The 15,935-nt window shown below is 34.6% G+C and overlaps 1 protein-coding gene across 1 annotated transcript in view; it reads right to left on the bottom strand.

Annotated features, from left to right (window-relative positions):
- Positions 1 to 15,935, bottom strand: part of MARCHF6 (membrane associated ring-CH-type finger 6) — an 87,978-nt gene that overhangs the window by 20,494 nt on the left and 51,549 nt on the right. Inside the window, exons 8-16 of the mRNA XM_018070103.2 lie at positions 12,880 to 13,023; positions 11,399 to 11,471; positions 9,247 to 9,415; positions 7,712 to 7,904; positions 7,377 to 7,438; positions 5,380 to 5,412; positions 4,310 to 4,361; positions 1,095 to 1,153; positions 489 to 569 (exon numbers count right to left, since the gene is read on the bottom strand). Of these exons, the coding sequence (XP_017925592.2) occupies positions 489 to 569; positions 1,095 to 1,153; positions 4,310 to 4,361; positions 5,380 to 5,412; positions 7,377 to 7,438; positions 7,712 to 7,904; positions 9,247 to 9,415; positions 11,399 to 11,471; positions 12,880 to 13,023 (866 nt within the window). The remainder of the gene's footprint in view (positions 1 to 488; positions 570 to 1,094; positions 1,154 to 4,309; positions 4,362 to 5,379; positions 5,413 to 7,376; positions 7,439 to 7,711; positions 7,905 to 9,246; positions 9,416 to 11,398; positions 11,472 to 12,879; positions 13,024 to 15,935) is intronic.

Genomic DNA, 15,935 nt, shown 5'->3' with positions numbered 1-15,935 from the left:
CTTTTAGCAACAGGAAATTTTATAAAAGACAAAAATGAAATAGGAAGTATATAATTTATCAGGGTTGTATTTTCAAAATTGGCTATGACTCTGGAAGTCACTATCTGGTGTGCTGGGTAACATCCCCAAACATGTACCTAAAATAAATAAATATATAATAATACCACCACACTTCTTAAATTAAGCATCCAAAAGTTCTCAAGAAATAAACAGTTTCCTTTGAAAACACCTGCCATGAATAAGCAAGTTTCAAAACTGAAGACCTACTTTAAATAGTAGCTTTCTTTTCCATGCAGTCTGAAACAAATTCTCATCTTTTCTAAGAAAAGCTGGATGTGTATTACACTTTTTTCTTCTAATTTCACCAAAAGAGCAGAGCAAAATGTTAAATTAATTGCACCTGCATCATGCCTGTGCCTCCTCAAAACACAGCCAGAAAAATCATTTACATGTAAATCTGAACCAGGTAACTACTGACAAAAGGATACATGACAAACAATTAGAGTCACTGCTAGCAGAACATATCCGACTATAGTTGTAATCAGGCCTTCGAAGTGAGATGCTTGAACCTGGAGGGAAGAGGGAAAAAGGGGAAAGTTTACCAGTCTCTTAAAAGATTACATCTCTCTTTTATGTAACCAAGATAAATTTCACTTTTAAAATATTCATTAAGAATGACAAGTTTCTCTAGTTTTTACATATTTGTTTCATACACATATGCAACAAGAAGTGTTACCTTACACTACCTCACTACCCCCTCGCTTTCCCTACCTGTTATCATCCACTATGAAAATTACTCAGTACACAAATTAAAAATGTACACAAGAAAGAAGAGGTTGTTAAAAAACCCCAATACCTATGCATTTTTTGTGAAGCAGGAAACCTAACTTTAAATGTAAATAATGGAAGAAGTGGGAAAGAATGAGTAACATTTTTAATCATAGATTCAAAAAGGACTGATAATTTAAGGACTGAAAATGAGACATAGTCCAAGTTACTTTTGCAAATAACAGTTGAAAAATGCTACAAGAATATTGTGATTAAATAAACAGTGGTAGGTTTTTTTGATTTTGAAATTAAAGGACAGTACTCACATATTCCTCAAAGCCCAGGCCAACAATGGAGAAGTGACCAATGTGGTATGGACAAAATGCTGTATAATGTAAGCAGAAAGAAGAAACAAAGGCCATGAAAACTGCTAAATGGAGCCTTATTTGCACGATGTGTATTGTAACATGGTAATAATTCTACTTCTTGTCAACTTTACGAAAACACCTAAAAAAAATTACTTTCTGTGCAAATATTTGCAAGTGTTAGATTTTTATAATTTTACAAACACTGAAAAATCATATCTGAATTCACATGGAAAGACTAAAAACAATATAAAACTACACAGAATTAGAGGACAGTCTTTTCCTTCTTAGTTCATCTTGCAGTGCATAAATTAATTCAATTTCTCTGTCTCATGCACTAGGGTGGTATCTGTCTCAGACTGCTGTAGGAACCTGTTCTGCATATTCATTCTATTCCACGCACTAAAAGACTTAAGCAGCCATTTTACATCTCCATGGTCAGATGGGACTTGCTTTGGCAAGGCTTCAGTTCTAATGCTTTAATTCTTAAGAATACTGTGAAAAATGCAAGCCCTGGAAAGGGAAGAGGAAACGGAGAAAGATGACACTCCAGTGAAGGGATGAGGAGCAACATGTACTTTGAATTAATGTACTGAGAACTGTCATAATTCCTGAGAACTCTCTTGACAGTTCTGAGGTTTCAGGGGGAATGCATTAAAAACCAGAACACTTTCCCCATTTTCAGACACTTGTGTGTTTGAAACAAAATCAAGTAGTTGTTCTAGCTCACTTTGTGGTCTTTTAACCAAGCTATGAATGACTACAGAATTCAACGTCTATTTTTTTTTCAGGAGTAGAGGGAAGCAACATAAAGGAAAGGGGCTGCAGTAATGGCAAGCTTGTATTTTCACCTTTTATTTTCACTCTGAGAACTACTGTAGACTAAATGTTCCCTTAAATGAAAAGTCTGATGATTTTCTCTCTCATCCTCATTTCCATATGACCAATATGTTAAAAAAAAAACAACAAAAAAAAGCAAACAGGAACAACAACAACAAAGAAAATCTACTAGGAGAAGACTTAGCAGGATACATATTACCCTAATCAATGATCAGAACATTTTGGAGAAATAAGCAGCTACTGAGAAGAGCAAAATAATAAGATAAAATAAGATAAAAAAGATAAATAAGGTAAAATGATAAAGGGAAGAGTTGAGCTCTCCCCAGTCAGTAAGAACAAGTGAAAGAAAAGTGAGATGAAAAAGATCACACTCACAACTCCTATACCAGACAAATGACTTAAAAGTTGTATTTTTGACAGTGTTTTATGAGAATACAGTGCACAGTTTATGTTTTTTAAATAACTTGATTTAAAAGTCAATTTCTCATAGATCCCTTTACAGAAGAAAGCATAAAGCAGTACAAACTCCTCTGTGAGTACTAAGATGAGCTACAGAAAATATTAATTAAGTTGAAATGAATTAATTTGTCTAAGGAGAATTTCTGGACCAGTAATTAAGGTTCCAAATACTTTCCTTCTATCTTCTAGAAAGTACCCCCTGTGACATTTGAACTCACCAGTACTGTAATTACAAATAACCAGAGATTTGGAGGTTGTAAATTAAGCAGTATTACTTAATGGGAAAGATACTAAAAATAGGCTTGAGAGGCACATATTAAATTCCCAGACCTCCAGCTTGCTTGGGAAAGTCATTCCCTTCTCTTCTCTATTTGTTAGTTTCCCACTTGGGAAAGCACACTTAGAGCTACTGAAAACACATTTATATGACAACCCCATTAGTTATTAAACACTTATTATTGAATCTTAATCTGTGATTTAGAAGTTTCATTGTTATTACCTACTCACTAAAAAAGCCTACATTTTATAGCAGCTAAAAAATCTCAATTAACTTTTAATAATTACAGATCAAAATAGAATAATTCTCAGAAAGAAATAACTCTCTTCCAACTCTTATTAGAACAGTTATAGTGCCTTGTGAATTAAACATACAAGACACTAATTTTTATTTTTTTTTTATCTGGCAATTCTTTTCAGTATCTAGATGCTCAAATCACCGGTTCAGTGCGGTGAGCTTTACTTTGACAGCAAAAATTTCTTATCTAGAGTATGACTTCAGTTCTTCAACCTCAAACCCTTCTGCCAAGAAAAGACTACTGAAAATACCCAAAGCAACATAAATTCCTTTCTAAACTGATCATTCAGAGCAAGTAAAATTTTGTGGCATTTTTATCTGGTATCTCTTCAAGTGTATAAAATGCTCCATCTTGTCACTAAAATGATGCTGCTTCTACACACAGTTGTGTCAAATTAACAACCCTAATGAGCTTGAGCACCATAATCCAAAAGCAGAGAAATTTCAGAAATTCTCAAGAGGCGCTTATATCAATAAGGCAGGTATTTTACCCTTTTATGGTTCAAATGACTGAGAGGTATATATCTACAGTTTGGGCATTTTTAACTTTTTTTTTAAACCTATGAGAAGTTTATGTCTAAGAAATTTTCCTAGCACTAACTATACATAGAATTGGAACACAAAAATATTCCTTTCTTGTACTAGAAATAGAAAGAATCTTGCAAAGATTTAAAGCTACAGTTCAGCTTCAGCATCTACAGGAAGGAGCAAGGAAAATGGAGTAAAATGTGCCACTGATTAGAATTTATTATTTTCTAAAATGTAAGTCAGTCTAAGTTGTATGAACTAAGGAAAGTTGTCCTGTAGCAATTTCGGACACAAAATGGAAGCATATTTGACAACTCTACAGTCAGCTACATTCTTGTGCACCTCCCTCCCTCTCAATACTGAGCTCCAAAAATGGATTCTTGATGTAAAAAGTGATGTAACTATATCTAGTGAAAACTATAAGGAGAAAAAAAAAATCCTAGCCATTCCTCAAAGTATTGCATTTGCTCATAAATTAAATTCCATGAGATTTCTCCTTTAATTTAAAAGTATTACAAACAAATATTATTTTCTGTGCTTTGGTTGACATAGTTAAGTTTTTAGTAGATTTCCTGTTTTAAACCTATTCACTTAAAGAAATTTAAAATTAAAAAGCTAGAAAACAATAAACATTTATTATTCATATTCCCAGTTAATTTCTGGTTCCATTTTTAGATGTCACATCTTCATTTATTCTGAGAGAACAGCCTTAAAATTAACCTGCATTACACTTCACAAAGGATCTTTTTAAAATCTAAGAGCAAATGATACTTACCAAACACGAGTATGAACAATGTATTTAAAGACACCACCCAAAAGACATGTTCCTGCAAGAAGTATTGGAGAAAGAGGAAAGAAGATGACAGGGAAACAGTACATAAGTATCAGTCATTTAAATAAGCGACTTAACTTTTATATCTAAACTTATTTCAGCTGCCTATTATTATCAGAACTTATATATCTCCTGTTAGAGCCAAGAAATTTGCTCTAACAGAAAGACTAAAACATGCAGGACAGATTATGAAAGCACCTGTTTACATTCATGGACATTTGCCTAGATATGCACACTTACATTTGCTTCAAAACTCTTACTTTGTAAAAATAAGCTTTTATTTTAAAATCATTACAGTTCCACCTTTAAAAAGAATTACATGAAATGTGTGTGGATATTTGTTTCATAAATAAGAAAAGGTTCATCTGAACTTTTAACAATTAGTCTTTATCACAACAAATGCACTGACAAAACTGGCAGTTCTGACTCTAGAAATGACAGTATGTCTCTATTGTTATAATATTACTTTTAGCTAAGATGTGACCTAAGCCATAAATACACTGGAGTTTTACTTCTTTTGATAACATAATTGTAAACCTAAGCCATTAAAGTTATGAGACTTCGATGAAAAAAACAAAGTCAAGAAACATAACTGAAGATCTTATATTTTAAAATCTAGTCTACACTATAAATTCACTCGTGGTGTTCTGGTGGTACCAGGGCAAATAAAAGACATCTAAATGAGAACACTATTTTAACTGTAACATAAAGAGCAAAATGTAAGGTTAGAACAGGTAAGTATTTTCAAAGTATGCTTTTTAAAAGGATCTAGCTTTTATTTACAGTGGAGTACGTGATCCAAAGTTATCTATGTCTTTTAAAAATTACACTCACAACTCTACTCTGTGAAACTCCTAAAAACCCCATTTGCTCGATTATGACATCATATGAAACCCTCTTTAAAGAAATATATGATATGAAAATAGGAACCTCAAATACAATGATGTACTTAAAAAAAAAAGATACTAAAAAAGCCTTATATAGAAATTCTTGAAATGCAGGATTGCACTTACTAAAAAAACCAGAGATCCATCAAGTCCAAGCATCTGTGAAGATAAGAAAGTTTATGTTACTGACTCATCAGAAACATTAAGCAACCCGCATCTAAAATAAGCCTCTTTCATACCAACCTTTAATGTCCAATACAGTCAAAAGCTTTTTTTATTGCTCAACCAACAGAACCAGGACATAAATTCTTAAAAGACAGAAACTAAGTTCTCATTCAACACAGTAAACTCAGTTGATCAAAGGCAGTGATATATGTGTGGAACATCTTAACACTCATGTATTTAAATACTTCAAAGTAAACACAGAATCAAATAATTTATAGGCTACTTCTCTCCAAGACTGAAAACTCTGACAAAGATTTTGTATTTACAAAATATTTTAGTGATTGAACTGCTATTTAAATACATGTTTAATCAACTCAATATTAAAACACAAAAGCAAATTTTTTGTTGCTTCCTTGTTGCAAAGTATCAGTTTATGTTGCACTGAAAAAAGTTAATATTTTACTTTTTATGTATTAAAGCAATCTGTAATGGGAACATTTGCTACACTATATTTTTTTAAGTTTAGAACAGAGTTGTTCTATGGCTTGGGAAGACAGGAAACAAATCCTTCATCATCTGCACAGCTGCTTTGGGAAGCATCCACAGAACAGTCAAAAATAAAGCAACTATTAAAAAAAAAAAAAAGAAATCTCCTTTCCCCCCACTTCAAGGGTATCTTACTATTTTGATCCAGACACTCCTACTCCACAATTACTGCTGCAAAGTTCCAGGTTCAAGGCTCTTTTTTTTGTATGAGGATTTTGCACTAAGTTCCAAGATGCAGGTGTTGCACATATTTTACAAGTAAACCAAGATGCAAATATTTTTGAAAATTCAGAAAACCTTCATGCTATTTTTACAAGATGAAATAAGAGAAAAAAGCCTACCCCAATTTTAATACTAAATGCCAAATGGACATTTATTGCCTATACTGCACATTATACTGGAAATGGTTATGAGAGTATGTGGAAACTGATTTCTATATTCCTGGAGAGGCAACAGAATATTTTCAATTAGGAGTACATCAACACTTCCCAGCACATAAATTGGGTTTAGAAATGAAACTCTTTCATCTTGAAATAAACCATAGAATGATTCAGGTACCTGAATTTATATCATGAAATTCCTTTATCATGAAATATCTCTTAAAACACATTAAGAAGCTTTCAGCAGATACAAAACAAAGATCAAGACCTGTCACTTGTGATGAAAACTGTATTTATTCCTACTCTGCAGTTGAGGCAACAATTATACCACAGCCTAGGAACACAGTGAGTAGTTTTGTCTTCTGCCTCAGGCACTGGTGACACTGGTAAGTATCAAGAAGCTGCTGTATCTACCTTCAAGCAGATTTTGCTGCATGTGGTGAGCTTTGAACTCGGATGTTGGTTACTTCTAGACCAGTCACACAAACCTGCTTCTTGAGTCCACTCTATGACTACAGTGCATATGCATCTCATGCTCTAATTACAGAATTTGTGATCCATAAACAAAACAGAAGCCATGTTACACTAAAATGCTCCATCACTTTTAAAGAAACACATTTGTTTTTCGCAAATTAACCAAAATTTCCATTTCACTCCTTTAGTCTATTGTTTCCACAAATACAAAAATGAAGTATTAGACAACACATAATGCAACACCTGTGCATTCCTAATCTGGCCCAGCATCCTCAAAACAAGATGCAATTAATTTCTAAACCTGCGTAAGTTGAAGATTTCAGAAAAGTCTGTGCTAAAACATGTTTTAAGCTGCTACTACGTTTGAAACCAAAGAAATGACTTTTTTGATAGTTAACAAGTAACCTTGTTACCTTTAGTTACCTTTTTTAGGTAACTAAAGGCTCTTACTGAGGGAATGATATCCAAATCTGTCCCAAATGCATTTTAACACAGCATTACAAATAATTTCAAGTATGAGTCTGAATTATTAAATTCAAGAAAATTATTCTTACTCACTCGCTCCCAAGTAAGCTCTTCTGCTGCTCGATCCCATTCCAAAGCATTCCAGTTCATGTCATCTGAGGAGACAATGGCCATTTTTACAAGCTGTTAGACTCACTCAAAACAACATGTAACCATTCCACGATATGTTTTAAATGAACAAAAAGACTTGAGTGCATAATATTCTTCTTATAACTGCTGCTAGCTTTTCAGCAAGAAAATGCTTCAGCACTCGAAATTTGCAAGACTGGGAATTTACACAGCTTCCTTGAATTATGATAGTTCTATATTCAAGGGTCTAATTACATTTAATAAGAACTAGAACATTACTGTTTTGAGTCACCTGTTACCTTGTGCTCCATTGTTTGCATCTGCTGCATCTTCTACTACAGCATCTTCTTCATCTTCATTATCTTCCTCCTCTTCATCTACTTGTTCTTCTTGAATTTCAGGGTTCTCTCCTACAACTACATTCTCAGCAGCTGGGTTAGCAGGTTGGTCAAGCACAGCATTTTCAACACCTCCATTTACAACAGCCTGAGCCTGCAGAAACAGGATTTAGTATTCCGTTAAACTCATCATCCTCTCTCCATACTTTTATCCTGTATGTATATGAAATTGAATAGTTTAAAAAATGTCAATAATATAGGTCTTAGACAAGCATTACATTTGGGACCACTAAACCTTTAAAAACAGGAAAAGAAACATTCAAATTTCTTCACAGAGTAGCTGAGGTAGGAAAGGACCTCTAGAGATCACGTAGTCAACACAACTGAAAGCAGGGTCAGCTACAGCAGGCTGAGCAGTGCTGTTTCTTCTTGGCTTTTGAATAACTTCAGAGGTGGAAACTTTACAACCTCTTTGACCAACTTTTTCCTGCAGTTGATCACAGTTAAAAACCTACATTTTTTTTGTCTGAATGGAATTTCCTGTATTTGAATTTGAGCCTACTGCCTAATGTCCTGTCACTCAATACTACCAAAACAACTCTGTCTTCTTTACACCCTCCCATCAGGCATTTATACTAATAGACTAGTAAAGTCCCTGAGCCTTCTCATCTCCAGGTTGAACAATTCCAACTCTCTCAGCCCCTCATCATATGTCAGATGCTGCAGTCCTTTCATAATTTTTGTTGGGTCTTCACTGCACTCACTCCAGTATGTCCATGGCTCTCCTGTACTGGGGGAGCCTAGAACTGGATACAACACTCCAGATATGGTCTCACCAGTGCTCAATAGAGGGGAACTCTCTTCATCTTATGAAAACTATCATTATATTTGGAAAATGATAATTTGAGGCCAAGTGAGCCACTCACCAAAATGAGAATTTCTACCTCTGTCTTTAAAAAACCTGACATTTATTAAAAGAAAACAAAATTTAGAATTATTTCCTTCCTATGCACGTATTGCTTATATCATCTCTTCTCCCACCAAGAGGCTTCTGTAAGAACTAAAGAGGTGCATGTTGGGGCTGAGGGAGGGCAGAGAAGCCCCAACTTCAGTGGTTTCAACAAAACTTCCAACTGGTTTGAGAAGAGTGAGTTGTTAACTCACAGACTACTGAAATACTTAAGAAAAAGACAAAATAAAAGCAAGCTGATTCTTCATTCACTATGCCTGAGAATTCAGCTTTATATGCACAAAATTATCTTAAAAAAAAGGGTGAAGATAGAGACATAAGACCCTAAACAATGTTATACAAAACAAACAACTTCAAAAACATAACAGTGGTGTCACTATGTTTATACAGAAACACATGTTCAACTTCTGCTAACAAACAAATAAAGATACCATCCAGTAAAACATCACTGGGTTCTGGTAATTTATTAAATCACAAAATCACATTTTCTAAATTTATCATGAACTACTGAGCAGTTAAGTTTTACCTCATTTTGTTGACCAACACCATTGAGTGGCTGTTGTTGATTTTGTTCCAACCACTGTGGTGCTCCCCCGTGGACGATCTGTTCACGTAACCAAACAAGGCTGATAAATGCACATAGAGTGCATGTTACCACAAAACAGCCCTGCAAACAGTCAGCCAGTAAGTTCTCCCTGTTAAAGAAAAGAATAAAGCATTAATGACAAAAATATTTTGCTAGTAAAACTAAACTCAGTCATTGTTAACCATCACAAACAGATCCTACTAGTCCAAATTAACAAATAAACTGGCATTTGTGCAAAAAGCTGAATTTATTTATGTGTCTAGGTGAAGAAAGTATCTAGACATAATTTTAATTTAATTTTAAAAAATCTGTTCAAAGAGGGCTTATTTTAGGAAGGCTGTGTGTACCTGTGTACAAATGGTTTAAAATGCCAGGATACATACTAATTTGGAAAAGGTTTTATTTCCCTCTGGTTTGGTTTGTGAAATTAATATTGTAGTAAATATTCTTCCAAAACAGGATCTGACCAAATATGAAGAAAATTTTCAAGAGTAGCTCAGGAAAACAATCTTTAAGAATAGCAAAGCTACTAAATAGTGACAATAGTCACTAGGTAAATGGTTTGATACAGTAAAAGGATTTTTTAAATAGCTAGGTGCATTATATCCAGTCCACTGAAGCATTTTATCTGCTGAGCTACCCTAACCAGAAAAACAGAGCTGCAGGGTTTCCCTTCAACTTTTCTACATTTCAGGTAGTATTTTACCCTAGATATTATCTCTGTACTTTAAAAACCCTAATCTATCAGGTCATACATAACTGTAAAGCAGCAGCAAAACAAAGTTCAGTCAGCCAACTGAAACTAGGGTTTCATGACACGAGAGGCACTTAAAACTATCTTAAGCAATCATCATCCCTAATTTCAGGTATGTCCTCCCACTTGTTTCCACCCTTGAACTACTTGACTACAGAGAATTTACTCAGAAAACTACAGTATACTCTTTAATAATAGGTAAGAAACATGCCACACCAGTACTCCACCATGCCCAAAGAAGCATCAGTCTAGTTCTCCTTGCAGCCACACACTTGTGCCTGCACAGCACAGTGAATACCATGGGGACATGAAACTCACAATGAAAAGAGGCTACTGTAATTGTCTCTGTCAAAGAAATAAATGTCAAAGCACAGTTTCACAGGCCATTAAAATCTGACAAATACTTGAGTCCTTTATTTTCTCCCTAGCCTGTAACAGACAAAAGAAGAGGTGCTCAAGTTCATTTGTTTCAGATTCTTCTCAGAAAAATAAAAACAGAATCTACACTACAGACATAACAGGAAAAATACTCTTATTAGACCAAAGCACGCATCTCTCTCCACTAGTAAAAATTAAATGTAACGTGACCTGAGATCTCAAATCAAACAGCTCAACTGAGATGACTTAGCTGAACCGCATAGAACACTCAATCAAAATTTGCTTGCTGTGCAACTGACTCTATCCAAACTGAGTTTCAGTTCTTCATGTTTGAGATAACTAAAAAATAAGAACCAGCCTGAAATTCTATTGTTTGGTGTTTACTGATTATTTAAGTAAAATTGATTTTAAAAGGACAAAGACAATATGTAACAGCAGATGGTGACTGAAGAACTAAAAATCCAAGTATCAGCTGGAAGAAAATCTGATAAAAAATAATCCCTATCGTGTAAGAGACAGAATGGATAAAATCAAATTCAAAGTATAAAAATGCAACAAAGAAAACAGAATGTGACATTAGCAACACATTTATTACTATTCTACTATGTGGCATCTGATTGAAATTGTAGGACATAAATCTTTTTAATTATGTGTAATTTTGCAGCATAAGTTTTCTTTACATCAAATACAAATCTCCATTACCCAGGGCCCACTTTGTAAAGTGAGCTTTCAAGCTCTAAAAATCCTGAATAATGGAACTTCAAAGTGAAATGATTTCTACTGTAATGCTGTTGGCTATACATTTCGTTATGCAAAGGGTAACTAATGGGCAGTTGCTTGGGTAAGATGGCAGAAGGTAACAAGCATAACTGGAAGAAAGGGACACCAAGTTCCAAAGCAACCATTTTCAGGGCAATCTTACTAAAACAGTTCTTTGTATCAAACTGTTTAGGTACTTACGTTGACAGAATATCTAATGGCAGTGTCAGTAGTGAGCTCACAGAGCCAGTAAACAAGCACTTGTAGATACGACCTGCGTGAATAAACAGAAGCTTGGTATAAATCTGATTCCGGTTATAGCCTCATTTGGACCACAGGTGCCCTTGTTTCACCTTATGTCCAACTAAATTTATGGCAAAGCAGAAAATCTCAACTTTCAGAGAATGAACAGAACTCAAGACCAGATACAACCAGTGGAACAAAGCTGTATTTATTTTAGCTGCATATTCTTGAAAAGTGTATATTCAAAGTGTAAGGATTGCTATACTAGGTTAGACCCAAGATTTATCTAGACCTGTCTCCAGCATGGTCACACTAAGGGAAGTCTAAAGAAGAATATTGAAATAGGTTAAATATACTTGCAGCTATACTTCCTCAGTACATTCTCATATGATTTGTGCAAAGCAACTCAGTTCCTGTGCCATAATATCTCATTGCTAATTAATCCGTGACGGACTTTTCTCCCCCCCCTTAATTTGTTCAATCTTATTTTGAACCTGTATAACCTTCTGGTATTATAACATACAGCATGGATCATCACCATTTCATTATCTGTTTTAAATAACTGTTTTATGGATTAATACTTGCTGCTGGTTAATGTTAGCTTTTTACTATGATTCTTTGCTCACATAAACTTAAGAAGTAGGCTATCAGTGTATATAGTCTGCTTCAGAAAATTAGGTGATGCCAGTATTGTGCAATTCTCAAACTAGGCCTGTGCCAGCTACAAATGAAAGCATAGAAAATATTGAGAAGCTGTCTGGGGAGATGCATCTACTCCCTGCTCTTTTGTTCAATGGGTATATTATGGTTTGTAAAGATGCACTTTCAACCATTTCCTTGACTGAACACTACATCCCTTTTACCGTTCTCCATCTTCTCTATATTTTTAGCTTGTTGAAACATCAATAGTTCTCTTTCCATCCATATTTGGAAAGTGAATTTCAAAATGGATACTACAGTAATTTAAATGTGCACTCTCCTTTCTGTTAAATTCCTTTACTACTTAATGACTTTGTTTACATTTTTTAAGAGTTTTACTAAGTAATATGGCTAAGGAATTTTACTTTTCATAGAAAAACATAAATACTGCACTTTCCTTTATAGATGATTAGAAAGAACAGGACAATTCTATCCTAATATTAATAATTGGCATCAAATAAAAACTTCCATGTAGATTTTAAAGATACTTGAAAATAAGCATTCTTATTGGAATAAGAAATTTAAAAGCCCTTTCATGCATTTTTTCCTGTGTCTTAACACCTTCCTGCATTGCATTATTGGCTTAAGAGTCCAATAGGTAGAACTGACTGAAAATAAGTGAAATAATGTCTTTTTTTTTTTTTTTTAATAAACCAATAATGGTCTCACATAACTTTGCTGCAGAAAGTGGTCTATTTCCCTGTGTACAAGAGTATTACGTACAAAAAATTAATACTTACATGCAGTAAGAGGTACTACTCCCAACCACGCAAAGGCCACAAGTGTATAATGAAACCAGTATCGTATTGCTGTGCCAATACTTGTAACCAGTCCAGCAAAGATGTCTTGGATTGGAAGCCGTGAAGGCATATCTGGGGAATAAACTGTGTAGAAAAGGCACTTATGAAACCGTTTGTCCTTTAAGGAAGCATTTATGTAAAGGTGTTGCCAACTACAAAATATTTGTATCTGACAAAAGCTTACCACAGCAATAAGCATATTTTACAGATTCTCAAGAGATGACTCCAAACGAAGAACAAAAAAATTTCACAATGTTACAATTTACTGGAATGGGAAAATTAATAAATTCCATGCTAGTTTTTAACTTAAGAAAAGTTTTCTTAATAGCTCTATTTATCAACTGTAAACTCCGACTACCTCAAAATAAGCTTATGAAAAAGCAGATTCTAAATGCAGTAGCCCTCCCATCCAACACTACTTCAAAGATACCTCTGTCTATTATTTATAAACCTATTTCATGGAAAGAGCACAAGGAACAAGAGCAATTTGCAATTTTGCAAGCTGTCCATTTGTTTGTGCTAGATAATTTAGATTCCATTTGCTAACCAACAGCACACACACAAAAAACCCCCTGCAAAATAAAAGCAGAACACAGAGAGGAAAATTGAAGGGAGCTGATTAAGTATCTACATAGATTGAAATTTACACATAATGACTTTTACTTTCAACAGGTATCTATTTCGTACCATGCAAGATTTCTTCTCAGAACATTACTATTACAGAGCAAAATGCAAATCTCTCACCCTGTATAGATATTTTTATAACAGTAAATTGTCTTGACTTTTTAAATTCAACACGTATATTGCATAAGCCCATCCCTACTCAAAAGCCGAGAAAAACAGTGATGAGGTTTCTTCTTTTGCAAACAATTAGAAAACACCTAACAATTTAATTACATTTTCTTAGTTTCTACACACAAGAATTGGTAATGCACACTATCAGTAACAGATCTGAATAAAAAAAAAGATAAACTACAGTTGGGAGTTGCACAAAGACATTGCTGCCTGGATGTCTGTTATGTTGGAAACACCTGCACTTGAAGACTTTAACATAATGGACTATTTTTTAAAATCTCATAAACTTCTAACTACATACGGAAACTCAATTTTTATAAGAACAAATAGAAAAAAAGGTTTTCCTTCCCTCTCATGGGCAATCTGTTAAGAGTTGAAGAAATACTGCTTTCTGCTGTCTACCTGCATCCCCTTTTCCTACATTCCTAATCATCCTTTTACTAGTCTCAGTGAAGAAGCCTCTACAGGAGAAAGAAATTCTTCTTTTCTCTCCAGGGCTACCCCTAAGTTTCTGTATTGTAAAGAGAACTCAGGAACAGGGAAAAGCAGTATCAACTGGCAGAAGTACTCAAAGAAGGGGGAGAGACTGGTGCATTTCAACAAGATGTGGATTGTATTTGACACAAGGAGACAATAAAAGAGTAACCCTTAGACAAATAATAACTGGTTTTAAATTTCAAAGCTCCTTATTCACCAGGTAAATGGCAAGGAACTGGGATTCATGAAAGAAAGGACTAATAATATAACACTAGGGAAGTGTACCTGTGACAACTTAGCAGGAAATTGAAAGCAGGACACAAACATATTTTGACACTGCCTACCAATTTACAATTTTCTTGTTCCTGAAACAGATTTAGCGCACAATTTTGTACCATAGAAAATGCCAACTGAAGTCTTACTAATGATCTCTCAAGTTCACACTGAACAAACATTCTGGAAAATATCTGCCATAGGAGACAAGAAACCTTAGTTAAGGGTGCAAAAGAATATTTACTTAGAGTGTGTCTGTTACATATTTATGGTACCAATCAAGACAACTCACCAGATACTTTGAAATCTTTTTGATTTTCAAAAAACGTATTTTGATCAACCCTTTGGAACTGCAACAAGCACTACACGGAAAACATTAACTTGGGCTTGAAATTAAAAAAAGAAAATGCCTCTTTCAGGAATTACTGATCACTCACACAGGGAACTGTAAAAAAGGATGGTCATCCTAACTCAGTAAAGTGGCTATAAATGTTAGCAGTTCCACATACTCACTTTTCTAATGGCTCTAGGATTACAACTGAGCATTCAAATAAAAGTACAATGTAGCTACTACTCAGAAAACAAGCTATATCACCCACATTTTAACAATTTGATGATTTTTTATGATTTCAGGAGGTGGGAGTAGGGATGGGGAAGAATGTTGTTTTTCCTGTGCATCATACCTCAAAATATATAAAGCTTCTACCACTAGAAGCTTTAGACCATGATGATAAGATAAAGCCCTTCTACGTCCTACAACATTCTGGTGGGTGAAATGCAAGAATTCCTAGCATGACAGGAACCCTGGTGTGCAAGCACACTGCAGCACTGAAGCCTGCTGTCAGTGATTTCCATTGCTAATCCCCCCACTTGTGTCTGTCATCTACTGCCATTTTCTCTCCACATTCCTTTTATCCACTCCACACTACCACTTTGAGGCCTGAGACTTTGACCCAAAGCATACATACACTTCACTCCCTTTCAACTTGTCCTCCTCATCCTTCCTCCATCCCTTAATTCCTATCCCACTAATCTTTCCTAACTCAGTTTGGGAAACCAATTTTCTGCATTATTTACCAGAGTTTCTCCAAATAAAAATCTTTCTACTAGAGACCAATTAAAACAATAGAGGTTTTTTTATTACAGCATGAAATTCAAACCGACTTTGGCTGAGCTTTTTATAGGTCTAGTTCGACTTCTTTGAAGTGTACAGGTCACAGAAAAACTACTAGAAAGCTTTTTGGATACTCAGGTAGCACCTATGCAGCTGTTATTGAAGCTGTGAATACTAAATTTGGGTATCTGGCTACTTTCAGAAGGTGGTGTTTTGTTCCACCCTTCCTTCCCCTCCTGTAAGCCTAACTTTTCCAGGAATACAAATATTGATTTTACTTCTCCAAAGCAGATAGCATGACAAAAATCTGCTATTGCACTGACACAAACGACGTAGG

Source organism: Manacus vitellinus, unplaced genomic scaffold, assembly GCF_001715985.3.
Source record: "Manacus vitellinus isolate BGI_N305 unplaced genomic scaffold, ASM171598v3 scaffold_17_pilon, whole genome shotgun sequence".
Classification (NCBI taxonomy): domain Eukaryota; kingdom Metazoa; phylum Chordata; class Aves; order Passeriformes; family Pipridae; genus Manacus; species Manacus vitellinus.
The sequence above is the reverse complement of the archived record's forward strand: the minus strand, read 5'-3'. Positions and strand labels throughout refer to the sequence as shown.